At 40.3% G+C, this 20,053-nt stretch overlaps 1 protein-coding gene across 5 annotated transcripts in view; it reads left to right on the top strand.

Annotated features, from left to right (window-relative positions):
* vegfab (vascular endothelial growth factor Ab) overlaps window positions 1-19,335 on the top strand; it is a 19,982-nt gene extending 647 nt beyond the window's left edge. Inside the window, exons 1-8 of one of the 5 annotated variants that reach the window (XR_014531260.1) lie at window positions 1-405; window positions 2,962-3,004; window positions 3,527-3,723; window positions 8,264-8,340; window positions 8,452-8,484; window positions 10,234-11,295; window positions 11,376-12,682; window positions 12,800-15,752. The exon at window positions 1-405 is cut by the window's left edge and continues 647 nt beyond it. Coding sequence is in view for 4 of the 5 variants with exons in the window: in XM_083527738.1 (XP_083383864.1) it covers window positions 238-405; window positions 2,962-3,004; window positions 3,524-3,723; window positions 8,264-8,340; window positions 8,452-8,484; window positions 10,234-10,305; window positions 17,742-17,888; window positions 19,265-19,286 (762 nt within the window). In the remaining variant the exon portion in view is untranslated. Of the gene's footprint in view, window positions 406-2,961; window positions 3,005-3,523; window positions 3,724-8,263; window positions 8,341-8,451; window positions 8,485-10,233; window positions 11,296-11,375; window positions 12,683-12,799; window positions 15,753-17,741; window positions 17,889-19,264 lie in introns of those variants that run through there. The other 4 variants (XM_083527739.1, XM_083527738.1, XM_083527741.1 and 1 more) reach the window with 4 other exon arrangements.
* Window positions 19,336-20,053: the final 718 nt, after the last annotated feature.

Below are 20,053 nucleotides of genomic sequence, written 5' to 3'. Positions count from 1 at the left end.
ACGTTTCTGGATATTTTAAAAAGCATCGGCAACAGTTGAACCCGACGTCTCTTTTTTTTTTCATCCCTCCATCTCTCTCTTTCTCTCTCTAGTTCCCCCCACCCCCAACCCCCCGGTCTTTCTTTTATTTCCATCAGGTGTTCTTTCTTGTCTATTGGGACCAAAAAAAAGAAAAGAAATGGGACTCTAGCCTGATCAGTTTCGTCATCTTTTTTTTTTTTCGGAAGTGCATCATCCATGTCTGCCCTGCTGTCTGAGACTCTCTCTAATGCGTTTGAACAAGTCCGCCGTTCCTACGACGGGGTTCTGATCAGACTCTCGCGCTGCGCCATGTCCGTCATGAACTTGGCCGTGCGCTTGTTGCAATTGTTTTGCGTCACGCTGCTTTATTTCTCAGCTGTCAAGGTAAGTTTTGGTGTTCCTTCTCCTGCTTGCACTCTCTCTCTCTCTCTCTCTCTCTCTCTCTCTCTCTCTCTCTCTCTCCCTTTTTTTTTCCTTCTCACGCGTTTTGCTCGCACCACACCAGGCGCGCGCTTGGTTTGACAAGGACGTCCTTGTCCCTGAGGTCATCGGAGTCGTGTTGCGCTCGAACGCACCTCCCCGGGATTTTATGGACTCCTAATCAAAAAGTCTGATCACGCGTTCACACACACACACACACACACACACACACACACACACACACACACACACACACACACACACACACACCACTACTACCAGCTCGCGTGTGCGTGTGACGCGCGTCTGAGCGCGTCAGTGTGCGTGTGCGCGGCCGAAGTGGAGCGTGAATTCGGTTTGAAGGCCTCTCGTCACAGCCACCTTGGAGATATTAAAGGCGCAGTGTGCTCCATGGAGCTGTGCCAGCTCGTCCAGAAGTGAATCCCACCGCGAGCGTCAAAAAAACTAAATAAACAAACAAAAAAAACATTATGACGTCATAACACGCGTTTTTTTTTTTTTTTTTTTTTTTTTTTTTTACAATACAGAGCAGGAATTTTCGTAGTAGGCACCTAGCCAAGAATTTGAATGAACTGAAACTTCTTATAGTAGCAAGTCGAACAGGTATAGATGCACTATAATGAGAGTGTATAAATCAGGGTGGGGTGGGGTTGGGTTGGGTGGGGTAATAAGGGGTGGGGGGGCATTAAGTCTTTGATCGGAATTAAAGCTCGAGCGCAAGAAATCTTTGCGTATTGAGAAATGATGTAACTCGCTGCTTAAAATCTGCTCAGAAGGTCATGAGTTCAAATCCCACCACCACCAAGTTGCCACTTATAGGCCCCTGAGCAAGGCCCTTAAGTTCTCAAACTCTGTGTTGCCCGTCTGGATAAATGGCAAATGCCGTAATATACGATAAGCTCTGGTCTGACACCTGATCTCCTACGATCAACCAGATTGAACCAGTACCCGATCACAAAAAAAAAAAAAAAAAAAAAAAAAAAAAACGAGACGAACAGCCGCAAATAGTTCCGCCCGGACGTCCTCGGTGGCGAAGACAATATCAGCAGTGTGATGAAATCGAGCCGGACACAACGGAAACAGTGTGACGGCTCTTTGGAGATGTTTAGCACCAGGGGATATCACTTTGACACCCGGGGGTGGGGGTGGGGGTGGGGGCATTTCTTAGGAGACCCAAGGAATAGAATGAGTTTTATTAGTTTGTTAGTAATAATAATAATAATTATTATTATTATGTATTGTTTTATGACTATGGTTCAATCATTCAACTCCACACTATAGGGTCAAATGTTTGTGGACACCTGACCTGATCCCATTCCTTATATGACCTTCACTGGATTTTGTGGAGATTTGTGCACATTTAGGCACAAAGTGCTGGGGTGTGTTCCGGTTTATCCCGAAGACTTTTAGGTTTATAGGTCTATATCAGGCGTACCTGAGATCCCACGTGAAGCGTATGTAGACGGCTTTGCGCAGGGTGGGACATGAATTTAATTCGATCCTATACAAGTGTGTGCTTTGAAGGAAGAAGCGTATACAGTACGGCTGGAAAAGTCAGGTGTCCCAATACTTTTGTCAGTACAGCGTATCGGTCAAAGACAATCGAATCATTGAGCCATTGGATATGTCGAACCCGAGCCGCGCACCCTATCGATTGCAGCTGTTTCTATCGATTTAACCCAATTGCGAACGCTTGACACGTGACTTCCGGAGATCTCCATTGGAATCCTATACTTTTTTGCCGAGTCATGCTATTTAATCCGTGGTAAGACTACCTGGTCCAATGTATTGGACTTTTCCAGTTTATACAACTGCAATAGATCCAAACCTGCTCCAGAATGACAATACCCCTGTAGACAAAGCCATAATGGAAGATCTTGACTGGCAGAACCCTATTGAAAATGATGAATTGTGCACCACGGCCGCTTCACGTCACCCTACATCACTTTACTAACACCCTTGTAGACGAATGAGCTCCGGAAAATCTAGTGGATCTTCCCAGAAGAGTTTGGACCGGATGAGTAAAGCGCTCCCGTTTTTTTGTCTTCAAACATACGGCAACGCTCTTTAAACATCCGCCAAGTCTGTGGTTTCGTGCTGGAGGGTTTGGTTTACCTCGCGTTGGCAGCCGTCCCAACATGACGTCACCCGACTCGCTGACATGCAATGAATGACAGAGGTTGCATCAAGCAGTCGGATTTGCATGGCGCTACAGTAATGACAGCGCCAAACCTTTTTTTTTTTCTCTTCTATTTATCGGCAATGTAGAAAATGCATGAAACCATAACAGACCCCCCACACACACACCTGAATTCTTACTAAAAAAAAAGAAACCAAAAAATTATGAGTATTCCAGGAAAATAGGTAAAATTGAATAACCAGTAAGAAAAAAAACATTTTGCTTCCTTATTCGACATCAATTTTTCGAATTTCGAATCATTCAAATTGACGAAATTGTGGTTGGATTTCTCACCGCGTGGCCTTTTTTTCCCCCCTCAGAGTGCCTATATCCCTAAAGAGAATGGAGGCAGCACGATTGAAGGTAAGTGAAGTGAAGAAATAATAACATAAAATTCATTTTTTATTTTTAAATGTTATTTTTCCCAATACATATACATATATATATATATATATATATATATATATATATATATATATATATATATATATAAAAAATATATTATTTTTTATATATATATAAATATAAAAAAAAAAATATATATATATATATATATTTTTTTTTTATATTTACACATGCGCCCTCTACTGGACAGAGATACAAATGCACCCGATTCTTATACAAACACACAAACCGACATAATTGTATTGTTGTGTATTGTGTGTATTTTCCTTATATTAGAGGAGCATGAATAAATAATGGCCAGTTTATAACCTCTGATCATATATAGTGTCCTTGTATAGATTGGATTTAATGTGAAGCATTAACAGAAGTCACAGGCATTACAATGTTGTTACTGATAATTGGATCATGTTGATATATTTACTTGCAAATTATGATAATAATAATAATATTTAATAATAATGCCTGTATGTCCCTCGGCAGTCGTGCCATTTACCGAGGTCTACAATAAGTCAATGTGCCGGCCACGGGAAATGCTCGTGGAGGTCCATCAGGAGTATCCAGAAGACATCGAGCACATTTTCATTCCGTCCTGCGTGGTGCTCATGCGCTGCGCCGGCTGCTGCAACGACGAGATGTTGGAGTGCGCGCCCACCGCCACACGCAACATCACCATGGAGGTTAGAAAACCACTCCACACACACACACACACACACACACACACACACACACACACACACACACACACACACACACTGCTCCATGAAAACCTTCTGAGGGCTTTGTTTGTATAGAGAAATTAGATTGGACAGTATATTGGAGTTCAACTCCATCATGAACTTTAACTCTAAAACCCAAAATAAAGTCCCAAAGATCTTGTGGCCTGCTATAGAGCTATAAACACTTTTGGGATACATGAATCTCCACAAATCTCCACAAAACCACTGAGAAACTTGGCACCTTTGGCGAGGAATCTTTTTTCGGGATGCTTCGACATGCTTTTAGCTTCTTTGAGATGTTATTCGCTTTGGAAAGCACATGATCTCCCTTCAGTCTCCTCTCCAGGAGGTGAGCTGATCTTAAAACGTGCACTTCCCCCAACAGACTTATAGGTTGTGATGATCTGTCTCGGATCAGTGTCCTCCAGCATTGTGAAGTACCTCCCAATTCGATTTCTCGTTAAATCTGTAGACCCCTGAATTCACGTTAAAGCTTCCGCTATGAGTTCGATCATCGCTGAAGATTTAGCGAGTCCGTTCCACAAGCAGAAATGCAAGCCTGAGCTTGATGCAACCTCCACCGTGCTTCACCGATGAGCTTGTATGATTTGGTCATAAACAGATCCTTTCTTTCTCCACACTTTGGAGTTTAAACTTCAGAACTTGTTATGAGTTTTCTTCACAAAATCAGATATGTTTTCTTGGCTGACCTGCTCTAGTGCCTGGTTAGTTCTCCAGTGGGTTCTTTCTCTTTCAGGACATTTCAAATGCAATGTCTGTGATTGATCTTTTATCTTCTCTGAGCATTCAAATGACTTTACTCCCATAGACAGCTCTCTGGTCTTTGTTTTGGTTTATCCTTTACATGTATTGTATATATGTAATTATAATATGTAATTATATCCTTATTACTCAAACCAAGAGCAGACATTCAGGTTTTCAACGGATGTCAATTGTTGTAAAAATTTATCTTCTGAGCTCAACCCCAAATGTCTTCGGCGTATCGCAAAACATTGGCGTTCCAATACTTTTGAAAGGGGGCTGTTTATAACAAATTGGTCACGGAATCCCTGAGTCCTTAAGGTTTCCTCCGTGTTGCATTAAGGCTCCTATTTGTAGACTTCCTCGTAGCTAGCTTGTGAGCATCGAATTCCACATTTAGTCCTTATTTGCTGGTATTATCACCTCCAATCTCCTGGGGAGATGTTCCACTAGAACAAAAATTGTGGAGATTTAAAAGGAAAATTTCATGCCAGCTCATCTTTAACATTTGTGTGCCTCAAGTTCTGTGGTAACTATTTGAGAAAGCAACCACATATGTCTGAAAAAGTCCAGAGTCCCAATACCTTTGTCCTCGTCTTTCCTGGGTTATAACTCTGAGGTGACGCAGGAGCCAGATTTGCTTAGTCAGCGACCCGACGAAGAATATATGAGCACCAGATACAGAAATAAAACGAGACAAAAAATTGCACTGAGCATCGTAAATCAGACAATGCGACTAAAAATAGCTGCACAAAGGAGAACGTCTGTGTCCTCTCAGGGCAATCATTAAGAAGACTGTCTGACGAAGGACGTTTTTTTATTTTTTTTTTGCCTCGCAAGAGTAGCACAGGGTTCGCTGAATCTCTGAAATCTGGCAAAGCTCCAAAAACTGGCAAAAGGGAAACTGATAGTGTAGCCTTTAAGGCGTTGGACTTTAAATCTGAAGGTCATCAGCCAAACCAAAAAAACACTCCTGGGCCCCTGAGTCAGGCCCCTGATTCCCATATCTGCTCAGTCGTGCAAATGAGATAAAAGTCGCTTTGAATAAAAAGGGGTATCTGCCAAAATGCAATTGTTCCTTTGAGGACCCCCATCCTAACGTGTAATATCCTGACGTGTCCTTGTTTACCCAAGAGTCAGAACGCCACTTCTGTGAGACCACGTACGGTAATTTGTTAATAATCCGTTCATAATTGATCACATTACAGTACATCATTGAGCAAATCTGAGCAATTTACAGCACCGTACTGTAAAAACATTACGGTATATATGCATGTGGATTAGTTCTTTCAGATGCGTACATCCTGGCAGCGTTTCAACGTATCGTATGAAGATTTCAATGCAGCGCGAAAATGAACATTTGTTTTTGTACAATATTTCAATACGCTAATGTTAGCATGAGATCGAACAATTGTCGAGGAATACCTGTATATGTATTCTTTTATAACCGCTTTATCTCAAGCTCCTTTGAGAACATGTCCATTGTTAAATTTACTATACTAATACAAATAAATTGAAGGAAGAACACGAATTGTGTTAATGGATTGTGCTAAGCTTTCTGTATTCTCAATGGTGGCAAAGTGTTTTTGCTAGTAGTTCCAAAACCGTAGCTATTAAAAGATCATTAAATTTTTTTAGCTAATTGTGATCGTGCTAGTTTCCTAGCATCATATAATAAAATATTAGTGTGCTACTTACCTAGCATCATATGCTATATGATTATAATATTGATGTGCTATCATATAATATATAACATAGTGGTGTGCTAGTTTCCTAGCATAATATAATATACAGTAATATAACCTAACATATAATATTGGTGTTTTAGTTTCCTAGCATAAACACGACCTAGCAATTGCTGTTTTTTCTGTACGCTAGTGGCTTCAAGCTAGGTGAATAAAAATTGTAATCTCTCTCTGAGAGCTTCGCGCTACACGTGAGAGCGTTCCGAATTGGCTATCACATTGCACCCAAAACAAGAATGGAGCGGCATAGGAAGAAATCTAAAACAGCATCAAAACATTTAGAAATGCGATATGGCCTGATGGGATCGGCTTGAGCGGTGCGGAAACCAGTTTTCGCTACCTGTATCTGTTGTTTTGAATATCCTGATATAAAATCCCGGTGAGACGAGGTTTGATCGCGTATCGCGTTGCGATATTTCTGTTTGATATTTCTTCTGAGGTGTAACTCTGGACAGAAGCACCTAAGGTCCTGATGTAGTTGCATGGAATTTTCCATTCGGCTGAACTAGGTGACTCAAACCTGTTTTAGCTTTATGAAGATACGGGTTCTGCTGTGGAGCATCGTTGGGATGTTCTCGTTGCGAGTTTGCTAACCCCCTTTCGGTTGAACGTGCTACAAATCTCCACAAACATTTTGTGGAACGTCTTCCCAGAAGAATGGCGGTTGTTTTAACAGCAAATGTGGACAATCTATTGTCTAGACGGCGGATCCTACACTATCCAGAGTTCCAGTCTAGCACTAGCGCTAGCACTGCTAGCTTGACCTCAGTCAGAAACACAGGACATAAAGTAAATCGCTCACAAATCCTATTCTATCGGAATATAGAATGCAGTAAAATGTTGATTTGTGAAGAAACTTTTCCGGATGCGTCTCAGAGCCTCATGTATCTTCTCATACTCTACCTTTATACACCTGGTTCTTTATCCGCATGCAATAATTTGTAAGTTTTCATGCCCCATTTACCCTCATATTTAACTTTCGGTCAATCTAGTTCAAATATCTCCTTCTGAAATGACACGCCTTCACGCAGACGAGAGTTTGATGCTACAGATATCGTTTCCTACACAAACCTCCGTCTTTTAAAAGGTTGCCGCTTCCTGGCTTTCTGTCCTGAAAACCCTGCCAAGATAAACCTGGTCCTGTGTTTCTTTTCTCTTTTTTTTCTTTCCTTTTACTGTAAATCTTTCACTGTTTTGTTTGAACGCTCAATTGAGAAAAACCCGGTTCTACTTTCATTTCGTTTGAAAAGAATTATATATATATATATTTTTTTAACACTTGATTTGACTCAACGTTAAAATGCAAGAACTGTAAAAGTTTGTTTATCATGATAAACTACATACATATAGCTACACTATACGGACAAAAGTATTGGGACACCTCTTTTTTTCCCCAGCCATTCTCTTACCGGGTGTCCCAAAAGTATTCGTACACCCGATTTTTAATTTTTTTTCTCAGTGTTACCACAAAACCGGTGCCTCCACTATTTGTAAATGAGACTCAAACTTATTCCGGCATGCAGATGCACCTGTGCACAAATCCAGCTCTATAAAGATATTGGTTGGAGCGGAAGATCTTGAGTGGCCTGCTATAGCGCATTAAACAATACTGAACACCTTCTGGATGAATTGGAATGCTGATTGCAATTGCCCAGGAAATGGGAATGCTTCAAAAAGCACAGGAATCTTACTCAGGTGTCCACAAACGTTTGTGTATACTGCTATTATGGTGCTTACTGTAAAGAGAAGTTCTTGCATTTTGTTCATATTTCGCAATTTATATGTAGATTTTTTGAATCCTCTATTACATATATACTAAATTATAAAACATTGTAAAAAAAATTTGACTTTTTTATAAGTATGCGTTATAATTCTTAGCGTAGTCACCTTTCACAAAATCTTTTATTTTTTCTTTTATTATTTATTTTTTCAATGAATGATATAATTTATTCTGCATCATCATAATTTTTTGATATTTTTCTCCCTTTTTCTAGGTACAAAAATTAAAACCCCTGCGCATCAAGCGCAACTACCCAATGAGTTTTGCAGAACACACTGAATGTGAATGCAGGTACGTTCCTTTTTTTTTCCCCTGCACCTTCAAAACCTAGCATAACACGATTAGCCGAAGTGATTAGCTGTGAACGCCTAAACGTAATTTCTCTCTTTCATTTGCTTTCAGAGTAAAGAAGGACTTCCAGGATAAGACAGAAATGTAAGTGCTCACGTTTTTTTCAAATCACGATTGTCCTATTGTGTCCGGCTAAAACGTGCTCTTAGTAGCTTAATAGCTTCTCAACATGAGTTTTCACGTCTTCCTTTCCCTTTTTACGTGTCATTTATCGCCGATTTTCGTTTCTCATCATCGTATTCATCACCGCCGGTAGAGTTTAGCTCTGTTTAGTATGAACGTTGATGTTTAGCTTCACGATTTGAGGAGACTGTATGTACAAATGTTTTTGGGGACACCCAGATTCCTATTTTTTTACGTTCCATTCCACATTTAGGCTGTTTTATTAACGTCCATTCTTCTGGGAAGATGTTCCTGTGGAGATTTGAAGCTCGTTCAGCTTCAAGGGCTGTGTAGTTTGACCTGGGGTGGAAAATCAGCATGAAAAAATGTAACCCAATGCTGGTCAATAGTGGTTAAAGCAGGCTACTATTGCAGGCCACTCAAGATCTTTCACTTCATAGCTTCATAGAGTCTTCTAGTTCACCAGAAGGGAATATTCCATACTCTAAAGACACAAATGTGTACCTCGAGTTTTCTGGTAACAATTTAGGAAAGAGGAGGAATGTGGAAAAGGCCGGTGTCCCAATACTTTTGTCCCTACAGTTGAGAGCAAACCTTTTTTTTTTTTTTTTTTTTTTAATGATCTTTACATTTTCTTGATGAGGTTTTCATTAGCTCCGGTATCTTTCCTGCTCTGAGATAAGAGTGAGATTTTGAGTGTAGCTTCTACTTTTTATGATTTTCCTCCAAGGTGCTGTCGTTCTTTATCTCGGCCTCGGATATGGGACGATCCGCTTGTGCGCTTGTGTCCCTAAATTATGGCTTTGGTGGTAGCTTTGTTCTTCGTGGAGGTCAGGAAATGGCGGTCAAGGTCTAAACGGGGTAGAGATCGTTTCGATTGCTTCCGAGTACCATATCTGTAAAGCCAAAGGTTATACCTGAGAAGGCTTTTCCTGGTAAACAACTTGGAAAATATACAAAAAAAAATAATGCATCTTCCAGGCAAACATTAAACAGGCAAAAGTTTGTGGACCATCAGATTTTTTTATGCTTTTTAAACATCTCAAATTTCATATTCAGTCTCGTTTTTTGCTCTTAAAATAACGTGGAATCTTCTGGAAAGGTGTTCCAATAGATTTCTAGAGATGTGAAAAGGAGGCTTGGGGTACAATCAGCACTCCATCCCTAAAAGTCTTTAATAGGCTTTATATCGCTATAGACGTCCACTCCAGATCTTCCACTCCGACCCCATATCTTCATGGAGCTCATGTTCATAAACAGGTTTGGTTCTGGTAGTTGAAGCGAACGGAAAATTTCATGTGTTTGTAGGAACATTTTGGTGAAGAACCACATGTAATGTATAGAAACATCAGGTGTCTCAATATTAATGTCCATTTAACATCCATTGGTCCTGCTTTTATAACGGGTTGCCATGTATGGCCAACATTTTAAGCATTATTTGTGTTTCTACGTTCATCCACCATGTCATCTTTTTTTTTTTTTTAGCCCATTATTAGTGTCGAATTGTCTCTCTCTGTTTATGTTCAAGATCGTAAAATGGCAAATTATGATGCCTATTATTGCCTTTTCTCCCACTTGTTTCTTCTGCATTGGCTGTTTTGCTTATCTGTTGCATCATTTTTTTCCCGGCCAATTCATTTATTCTACCTCGGTGTTGTTTGTTTTGTTTTTTTTCTTTCTCCTTCCTCTTCTTCTTCTTCCTTTTTTCAGAGAACCTCGCCGAGGCAAGGGGAAAGGTCAAAAGGGGAAGCGAAAGAAAAACCGCGACAAAACGCGGGATTTGTACGTTACCTCAGCCTTCTCCTCCACCCACCTGCACCTGAGTGTTATGCTCTTGGTCATCAAATTAATTTGGGAGGAGATTTGCTGTCTCCTTTAATTTAACCGGGAAAAAAATTAAATAATAAAAAAAAAAAAACAAATCACAATTTATTAGCGTTAATCTACGCTACATAAAACGTACCTTTTTTTTTTATTTTATTGATTCATATATATTTTCTTAACCAAATCGAAGCTTCGACTCAATCGCAAAACCCCGCCGCATTACCCCCGTCCCCTCCCCTAATTGGGAACGCCAATATAATTCATATTCATATCGTCCCAGGAGCGTTGAACGTAACTTTTCAAGAAAGGAACAAAAAAAACAAGATTGATTTATATTATTAGGCATTAGACTTTCCACAGTCTTTATGATTTTCAAATCTCAGCCTTCTCCCACTGTAGGCGGAGCTTATCATCAATTTTTTAACTCTTAATTACTAACTTACATATTAGTTTGTAAGTAATACTTAAATTTTCAGTCTCGTACCTCCTAATTACCTAATACGCCATTTAGAACGCTTTCTAAAGTTCATTAAATGACTTCCGGGTGCTGTCTATCACAATCTCACTAGCCAATGGGAGTTTAGCGCTGTTAAGCTCCGCCCCTGATTAAAGGTCAGTGTCAGAATGCCGGATATGTTCGGGAACGTGAAAGAAAACCCGGGTAGCGTGTTCATGAGCCATGATTAGATGGAAGAATTGTCAATAAGTTGTTTAATTGTCACTATTAAAGTACCGAGCCGATGAAATTATGCGCTTAGCATCCATTAGATTAAATAAATAGGATTGGATTAAATTGTACGGTCATAATTTATGGGAGGTGTTAGTTTAATGGTTAAGGTATTAGACCTTCTGAAGGATGTGAGTTTAAAAACAAGCCACACCAAGCTGGGCCCCTGAGCAAGGCCCTTTACCACATTACAGTTTAGTTGAATAAATTAGATCAAAGTCGCTCTGGATAAAAAAAATGATGGCGTTAACGTAATAGCGGATGCATTCAGTACCCGCAGAAGTCCAGAAGGCAATAATAGCGTGAATGCTTAATTCCTTTTCTGCTTTTATCCTTATATATTTTCGTTCCTTTCTCAAAAGGTTGCGTTACAAAATCAGCCTCAGGCTTCCACATGATCCGATACGATTTTGAGAAACGTACACATTACAGTAGATGGACAAAGGTTTGTTGACACTATGTGACGCTATGCGCTGTTTCCACATTGAGTCTCTTATAAAAACCTCCACTCTTCTGGGAAGACGTTTCCACTGGATTTTAAGGGGGACTGAGGGGCAATCAGTCTGGAAACCCATCCTCAATAAGGTTTATACCTCTCTAGCAGGCCTATCAACCATTGAAACCTATATGTTCTTGGAGGCATTTTCATACTGGAACAAATTATGGGCCACAAAAAAAGGGGGGAAACTACATGCTAGCGCACCAGAAAAACTGTATCGTGTATCGTGTGGGAACGAAGCACATACGTCCGGTGTATCGAGACTTTTGTCCATGTAGCGTACGAATCGATTGTGACTCTAGAAACGAAACGTCGCATCAAATCATTCCGTCGTTGCTTTTATGCCGTTATCACGCGGCTAGTTGTGCTAGCATGCGAAAATTGGCTCAGGGATTCTTTGCTTACCAAACCATCATTCAGTTTGGTACAGAAAGTCCTCCACAAACCCAGTTCAGATGTTCACAGCAATAAGACGCCCTACTGCTGCATGGCTTATGCATCATGGTACTAATCTTTGAACGGCTTGGTTTGGAATCGTGCCCATTTATTTTTTTTTCCTAACGATCATTTTTTCGCTGTAATTTGCATTTTTTTTAATGTGGTCCTGTGTGTTTTGTCTTAAATGTCTCGAAGAACTGGCTCTCGCCCCACATTACTCATGAGACATGATCCGAAACAGATCGAATCCGTGCTCGGGTTTCTACCCCTCGCGATTTTTATGTAAACCACCAGTTTGGGCTGAGACGTCAGCTTGTATTTTCTTGGTTATGAATATGCCCAACATTGTGTTTTGATTATGATGAAAGAGCGAGGGAATGCGTTTTTTTTCTCACTCTGTGTATTCTGTTCGAACGGAACATCCATAGTTTGAAATATCGAAGGCAGATTTGTATGTTTTTGTTAAATTCCTTTTTTTTTTTTTTTTTATCCAGTCCCTGTGAAACATTTGGCAACACCTAATCTTGGGTGGCTTTTGAAAGACACGTGGATGTTCCTTTTGTTACTATGAAACAAATAAGGTAATATATAAAGATATTTAAAAGAACAAATCTAGAAATGTCTAGATATTCCATTTTTTTTTTTTATTGACACTCTTGGAATCAATCTTGGTGTAAAAGAGGCAGATATAGAGGACAGGGTGGTATGGAGACGGATGATCCGCTGTGGCGACCCCTAATGGGAGCAGCCGAAAGAAGAAGAAGAAGAAGACTCTTGGAATCAATCAGCTGAAATACTTCACTTGATGTTCTTCACTAGTTGGAGATTAGTGAAGACACCGTCACCTGATCCGAAACCATTCATCTTCCACCTCCACGTTTGACTGTGGCGGTGTTAGTCTCCTAACATCTTCTCTCCTGATGTCCCATTTGGACTCCACAGAACTTTCTTCCACTTATTTACCGCCCGACTACACGGCATAGAAACAAAAAGAGCATGCAGGTGTCTCCAAAAGACTTTCCAAACCTTTCAAAGGCTCTGAATTTATACAAGCACTGAATTGTCTGCCTTCAATAGACCACTAGAAGCTTTAACAGCTCTTTTTTTTTTTTTTAAGTTAGCTATTTTAAATGACTGTATTTAGTCCTGTGTTTCTGTTCTAACTGTTTTATCTTAATGAACAAGGATAGGAATCTTTTTTAGCGACCCTTAATTTTTAATATATATTTATATATTAAAAAAACGGTGTCTTTAACAGTTATATTGTATTATTGTGTTAGTAGAAAAAAATACTTAAAAAAAACTAAGAAATTCACAAAAATTTTCTGTAGAAATAGAGTCAAGTGAGACGGCCAACGTCTGGTGAAAGAACCAGGGGCAATTTCACGACTTTAAATTTTTCAATTTTGAATGTCTTAAAAATTTTTCTTTCACGGCAAAGGGTGGACACGTTTTTAGATTGTCAGACTTTTTCTTTAGAAATGTTTGATGTTGGACTACTGAACACAATATCATGAGTTTAAATCACAGAACGAGCAAAATGTCCCTTCAGTGAAGAGCATCAGTAATGAATGTTTGTAGATTTAGATATTAAAGCTCAGTGGGTAAGGTGTTGAACTTTGGAGGTTCACCAAGCTGGACTATTGGACTATTTAATGGTCTAAACCAGGGGTTGTCCAATCTTTTCCACAAAGGACCCGTGTAAGTGCAGGTTTTTATCCCAATCAATCACCTAATTAGTGATTAAAACTAAAAATTTGATTCGAACAGGTAGAATTTAATGTGGACTGGCTTGAAAGACACCCACGACCTGCCCTTTGTGGAAAACAATTGGACAATACAATGAATCCTTGTTTAGGAAATGATCAGGAATGAATCTATGAATGCTTCCTGCTTCCATTTTGGAGCTTCTTATCATCCTATCAGATATTTTTGGGAATTTTTTTTGCACATTTTTTGCTAACCGATCCTATAGCATATATATATATAAATATAGCATATTATAGCAAATATCGCCACTTTCCCGGCTAATGATTCGTCGCTAAATACGTTAAAAGTTGGCTAGTTTAGGCTCGGCCCATTTTCCTGCCCAGGATTGTGGATTCATTTTTCTGTCCAAATGTACATAAACCTTTGCAGCACCACGTCTCTTAGCAGCTGAAATCTAGAAGTATGTCATCCAAAACCCAAACTGGGTTAAAATCTATTTAGATTGCCTGGAAGTCCAGATAAGAGTTTTAGACAGGTTGTTTTAGTTCACACGAACTTGAGTTCAAACTGATGAAACACTACATATTGCAACATAATCATTGTGAAAGGGCCTTTAGAGTTTATACATAGGAATAATTTTCGCAGAATGATCATGGTCAGGTTTCCATTGCAGGTATATATAGAAAAAAGTCCCTATAGTTTATACTTTAGTCCCCAAAGTGTTTATGGAATCTACTACAGTTTGTGGGAAAAGTTTTTCGAAAGAACCACATATTTCTGGAAAAGTCGTGTCCCAGTAATTTTGTCTAATTTAGGTGTTGTATAGACTTCGATTACATCCAAAAACAATAATGTTTTAAGAAACTCTTAAGCAATCATTCATCAATATGAGGTGACACAGAGGACACAAATTCCTGTAGTTAAGCAGCAACATGGGAAAGATTAGCAAAAATTGGTTTGCCCTCCCTAAACGAGGCTATAAAAATAGCTTTATTGCTAAAAATTCCCATATCCCAAATCCACAGTCATTAAGGCCTGTAATCGCCCAACCTGGACTGAGACGCAAGTGTAATTTTACTCCCACGCACTTCAAGGAATCCGCCATTTAGTTCCAAAAAGACCATGGTTAGAGCAGAAGATGGTACAATTTGGGGTTTGCCTCCAAGTTTTCTTCATCGACGACAAACAGAAGCGTCTAGACACATCTGGACCCTTAAACACATGGCCTGGACCTGGGTTCTTTGGTCAAAAAAATAGAGGCAACAAACAAAAAAAGGTGGGTTTGTGGTAGAATTAAATACATTAACATAGAAAAGTCCTTAATGGTGGAAGATCTGTGATAGTAATTCAAACAAAAGTCTGGATGCATCTACTAGATTCTGCTTGGATCTTTGGGCATGACAGTTATCCGAAACATGTTTCCAAATGCACACACGCACACACACACACACACACACACACACACACACACACACACACACACACACACACACAAATAATTAAATGACCACCCCAGTTTCTACCTGTGAAGTAATCTGAAGAGAAGTCAGGACCTTGGACAGTGGAAAATCTGGTGAAATGCTCGAATCTAATGCTGGTTTGGTGCCAAATAGAGGTTGTGCAAAGCGATAAAATCAGAGGTGCCGATATTTATGACACATGGTTTTGTTTTGTACCGGAACTTTCCGTAGCCCAGGTATCGAGGGTGGCAGTAATTCTGGACTTGATTGTATGAAATTAAGGAGACATGAGCAATATAATAATACTAATAATAATATATTAGAACCATCATTCTGTTTCTTTTAATCACCATGGACAGGGGTCAATTTGTTGAGCCCATAGTGCCCAATTTGTTGTAGACAGATGACACTGGCCCAAATTGGGTTTTCATCCAATGTTCTATGAAGGATACCCTAGGATTGATTGGACTGCAATGAAAGGACTAAATCAACACATCTATGTGGACGTTAGAAAAAGTGCCTCTGGTCCACATTGTGAGATGGACACATGGGGCACAACTCAACGTCTTTCTTTTTTTCGTTACTATTTTAAATCGAAGATGATCAACACAGACACCTCCTGCAACTGTCTGGAGGCATTGTGACGTCTACAGACGGTCAAAACTCATCATTCTACTGGAAATTGGAGGTGACCTGGTTCGTCATGTTCTTCCTACTTGCTCTGTTTCACAATCTTCTTCTGAACTACTCAGGCATGTTGTGAAACTGAAATGGATGTTGGTTCAATTGGACTTACCAACAATAAGCCATAGTGAGTCAATGCTAGACGCCTTAGCATCTGTGACTTCTATGGTTCCAGATGGCAATTATTCCAAGAAGGGTTCAGCAGACCTGGTGCTCTACCCAGTGCTTAAATATTAGCTATTTCACAGGGGATGCAGGAGGCACAATGGTATAACAATGCTTCTAAAATCATGCTTTCATCCACCACATGCCCCCAAGAACCTTGGGTAGGGGCTGCCCCTTTAATTTGGGGACTGGGTGGCAGAAGTCCTCACCTAGTTCTACAAAACCATGGCTGGACATTCAAGCCTCCTTACTGCGACCTTCCTTTTCATTCCACAAGGAGTGTTTCATCATCATCATCATCATCATGGCCACTACTGTAATTTTTCAGGAGCTCTTATCTATGAGCACTTTTCCAGTTGACCAGGCCATGTTTCTATAGACAATCCAGCTGTTAAACTTTTGATTAGAAAGCCTGGTAAAATAGGTGCAGATATAACTGCAGTTCTATGAACAGTGGATAATCACACGGTCCTCAGCTTGTCAGATTGTGACATAACGACTGAATCATTCTGATGCAATATTCACCAGAGATTTCACTAAGTTTTGAGGTTTGTTCAACGCCACTGCCAACAAGCAGTTCCTGATTACATAGTAGAATTGGCAATAAATGACTACGTCTGGTGATGACGATATGTCTAAAAATGACGTTAATTATGTCATTATATATAATCATCTGTATGCAAATTTATGCAAATTGTAATTAACATAGGAACCATTGCAGCGCAGCGCACTGTAGAATGCGAGAATGGAGGGATTCGTTGCAGGAGGAGGAGGAGGAGAAGATGTCCTGTTAGATGATTAAACACTATTTTTTGCTATCATTACAGTAATAAAGGTAGACGGCGTTGCCAAAAGTATTGGGACACCTGACTTGTTCATATGCCATATTCGGTTCTTCCCGAAACTTTCACCACAATTGCGTAGGACGTCTTTGGATGCGGTAAAAATCTAGAATTTTTTTTCCCCTTCAACCTGTAACTTGAATTAGGATACCAAACAAGCCTGTGTAGAAACCCAAGTCCATTAAGATATTGTTGCTACAGCTTGGAAGGGAAGATCTTGAATGTCCTGCTATAGCACAGTAAACTCTATGGAACATCATTGGGATGAATTGGAACGCTGAATGCGCCTCAGATCTCCTCACACATTTCCAGCTGAATCAGCTGGAAGAATCTACTGGACCATCTTCCCAGATGAGTGGAGCTTATAGTAACAGCATTATATTTGTTTGTGCACCATGACAACAGTGCAAAAAAATAAAGAATGTGAACTGAATCAAATTGCGTTTGACTCTTTTTTTTGTATGTATGTTTTAAGGTATATCTGTATATTACTAGAGATAGATGTATGTGTGTGTGGTTCATATCTAGTGCTGTGGGCATGCGGTGATACCTGGTTACCCCGGATACGTGTTTTACACCTCGGCCGGGCTCGCAGGTGCAAGTGCAGATGCATGCTATGCCATGCCTAACAGCTCCCAATCCCCCAATGCACAATCCACTCAGGTGGGATGTTGCCATAGCTACCGGCTAATCGTGAGACTCGGGACAATAAAAACGCTTGCTTCACAACATAGTGTGTCAGAATGTGTGACCATTTGCTTTTCTGATTATTATAAATGCAGTATATATATTTCTGTAGTATAGTATATATATTTCTGTAGTATATATATTTTTTATGATTTACTGACTTGCGTCTTGTTTCTCCGTAGTACTCACTGTAAACCGTGCTGCGTCACATGCTCCGAGAGGAGAAAGCGGCTCTACGTTCAGGACCCGGAAACGTGCCAGTGCACCTGCAAGCACTCGGAGGCCGACTGCAAACTAAGGCAGCTCGAACTCAACGAGAGAACTTGCAAGTGAGTAGGAATGATCTCCATATTATACGTTCAGGATGCATATAAAGCAGTTACCGGTGCGACGCGACACCATTCACCGCTTCGTAGGATTCACACGAGTCATTTGATTCGATTCGATTCCACACAATGAGATACGATTCACTGCTTCGTAGGATTCATACGAGTCATTTGATTCGATTCGACACAATGCGATAGGATTCACCGCTTCGTAGGATTCATAGGAGTCATTTGATTCGATTCAATTCGACTCGACACAATGCGATACGGTTCACCGCTTCGTAGGATTCATACGAGTCATTTGATTCGATTCGACTCGACACAATGCGATTCGATTCACCGCTTCGTAGGATTCATACGAGTCATTTTATTCGATTCGATTCGATACGATTCAACCGAAAACAATCAGATTCAGATCGTTCGCTTAGATTTCAGACGCCAAATTGGCCATTTTTACTTCATCATGTGCCGTCTGACTTAAATTAAAAACCAGACGTCCTTTTCCTGTTCGGTCTCCAGGAAGACGCAGCTCTACCTCTGCCGTGTTAATCTGTATATTACGTGTCATGTTGACGTAGCAGCGGTGGTGCTGAGAGAACGCGCTCGGGAAAAGGTTTAGCGACGAGAAATCTATCGACAACGAAAATATTGGGCAACAAATTATTGGTCTATTGGTGTCTCTCTCTCTCTCTCTCTCTCTCTCTCTCTCTCTCTCTCTCTCTCTCTATATATATATATATATATATATATATATATATATATATATATATATATACACACACACACACACACACACACACACACTATATTTTCAATAGTATTGGGTCACCTGGTCAGAAGTACCGTATGTGATTTTTGAGCATTAGGATACCACATTTAGTCCCAATTTGCTCTTCTGGGAAGATGTTCCACTAGATTTTGGAGTGCGCTTATGAATATTTATACTCATCGGCCACCAGGGTGTTACGAAAGGCAGGTACTGATGAAGGTGAGGAGACCTGGGGTGCAGTCAGCGTTCACATTCATCCCAAAGGTGTTCAGTAGGGATGAGATCAGAGCTTGCAGCAAGATCTTTCTCTCCAAAGTATGTAAATCAGACCATCAAGGAGCTCACTTTGTGCACAGAGGGCATCGGCATGCTGGGACGGGTGTTGGGTTTCCAAGTTCAAATTTTATTAGAGCGCCATCTGAAGACGTCCTGTAAAATCGAGCGACTCCTGATTTGTGGTAGCAGTTTGGAAAAGAAGCACATATAGCAGGAAAGATCAGGTGTCCCAATACTTTTGGAAATGTAGTGTATGTGTGTGTAAGTGTGTGTTGCTCTATTTGATGTATTGTATACATCCGTTTTCTAATCGTACCCTTTTTTTTCGTCCTAGATGTGACAAACCGAGGAGATGAGCAGCGATCAACATTTTTTTTTTTTTTTGTTTGTTTTTTGTTTTTTTTTCTGAATAAAGGCATAAACACTAATAATTAATAGCACCGCACTTTGAAACCCGTTAGATCCGTTCGAGACCTGGACTCTTGAAGCATTCCCCTTCCGAGCGAGTCTTCCCCAGTCGCGCACACACACACCTCCCTTCCTCCCGTCATTGTAAATATCACGATATGATGTGTATATTTGCGATTTCTTTTCTCGAAAGCGAAGACTGAACGGTAGAAATCTGCTGCTAAACTGCTGCCTAAGAGGATCCTGTTGATCGGCTGAGTGCCGAGTCGCTGACTGACGCGGCATATCACTGGATTAGCCATTTTTTTTTTGTTTGTTTTTTTTGTTTTCTTTTCGAATCCACGTCATGCGGACGATCACGGATTTACGGACACCGCATACGAGAGACAGAAAAACGATCGGATACTGGAGTGCGTCCCGGGCGGTCAGAAAGAGTTCGAGATCCAGCGCGAGATCACAGGCTCGCGAGAGGAAAGGATCGCGAGAAAAAACGACGAAAAAACGACAGAAGAGCTCGTTTCGTCTGCTCCGAGCAAATGCCACTTAGTCTATACGGATCTCACGTTTCTTCGACTTGACTTCATTCACTGAGCGACAGACGACTACTTGAGTTTTTTTTGTTTTGTTTTGGTCACTTATTTCTGTATTTGTGTGTGGGTGCGTATGAATGTATGTGTGTGTGAAGGTCTTTTAATTTCTGTCATTCAGCCTGCAG

Source organism: Silurus aristotelis (genome assembly GCF_946808225.1).
Source record: "Silurus aristotelis genome assembly, chromosome: 24".
Classification (NCBI taxonomy): domain Eukaryota; kingdom Metazoa; phylum Chordata; class Actinopteri; order Siluriformes; family Siluridae; genus Silurus; species Silurus aristotelis.
This window is presented reverse-complemented; position numbering and strand designations above follow the sequence as displayed.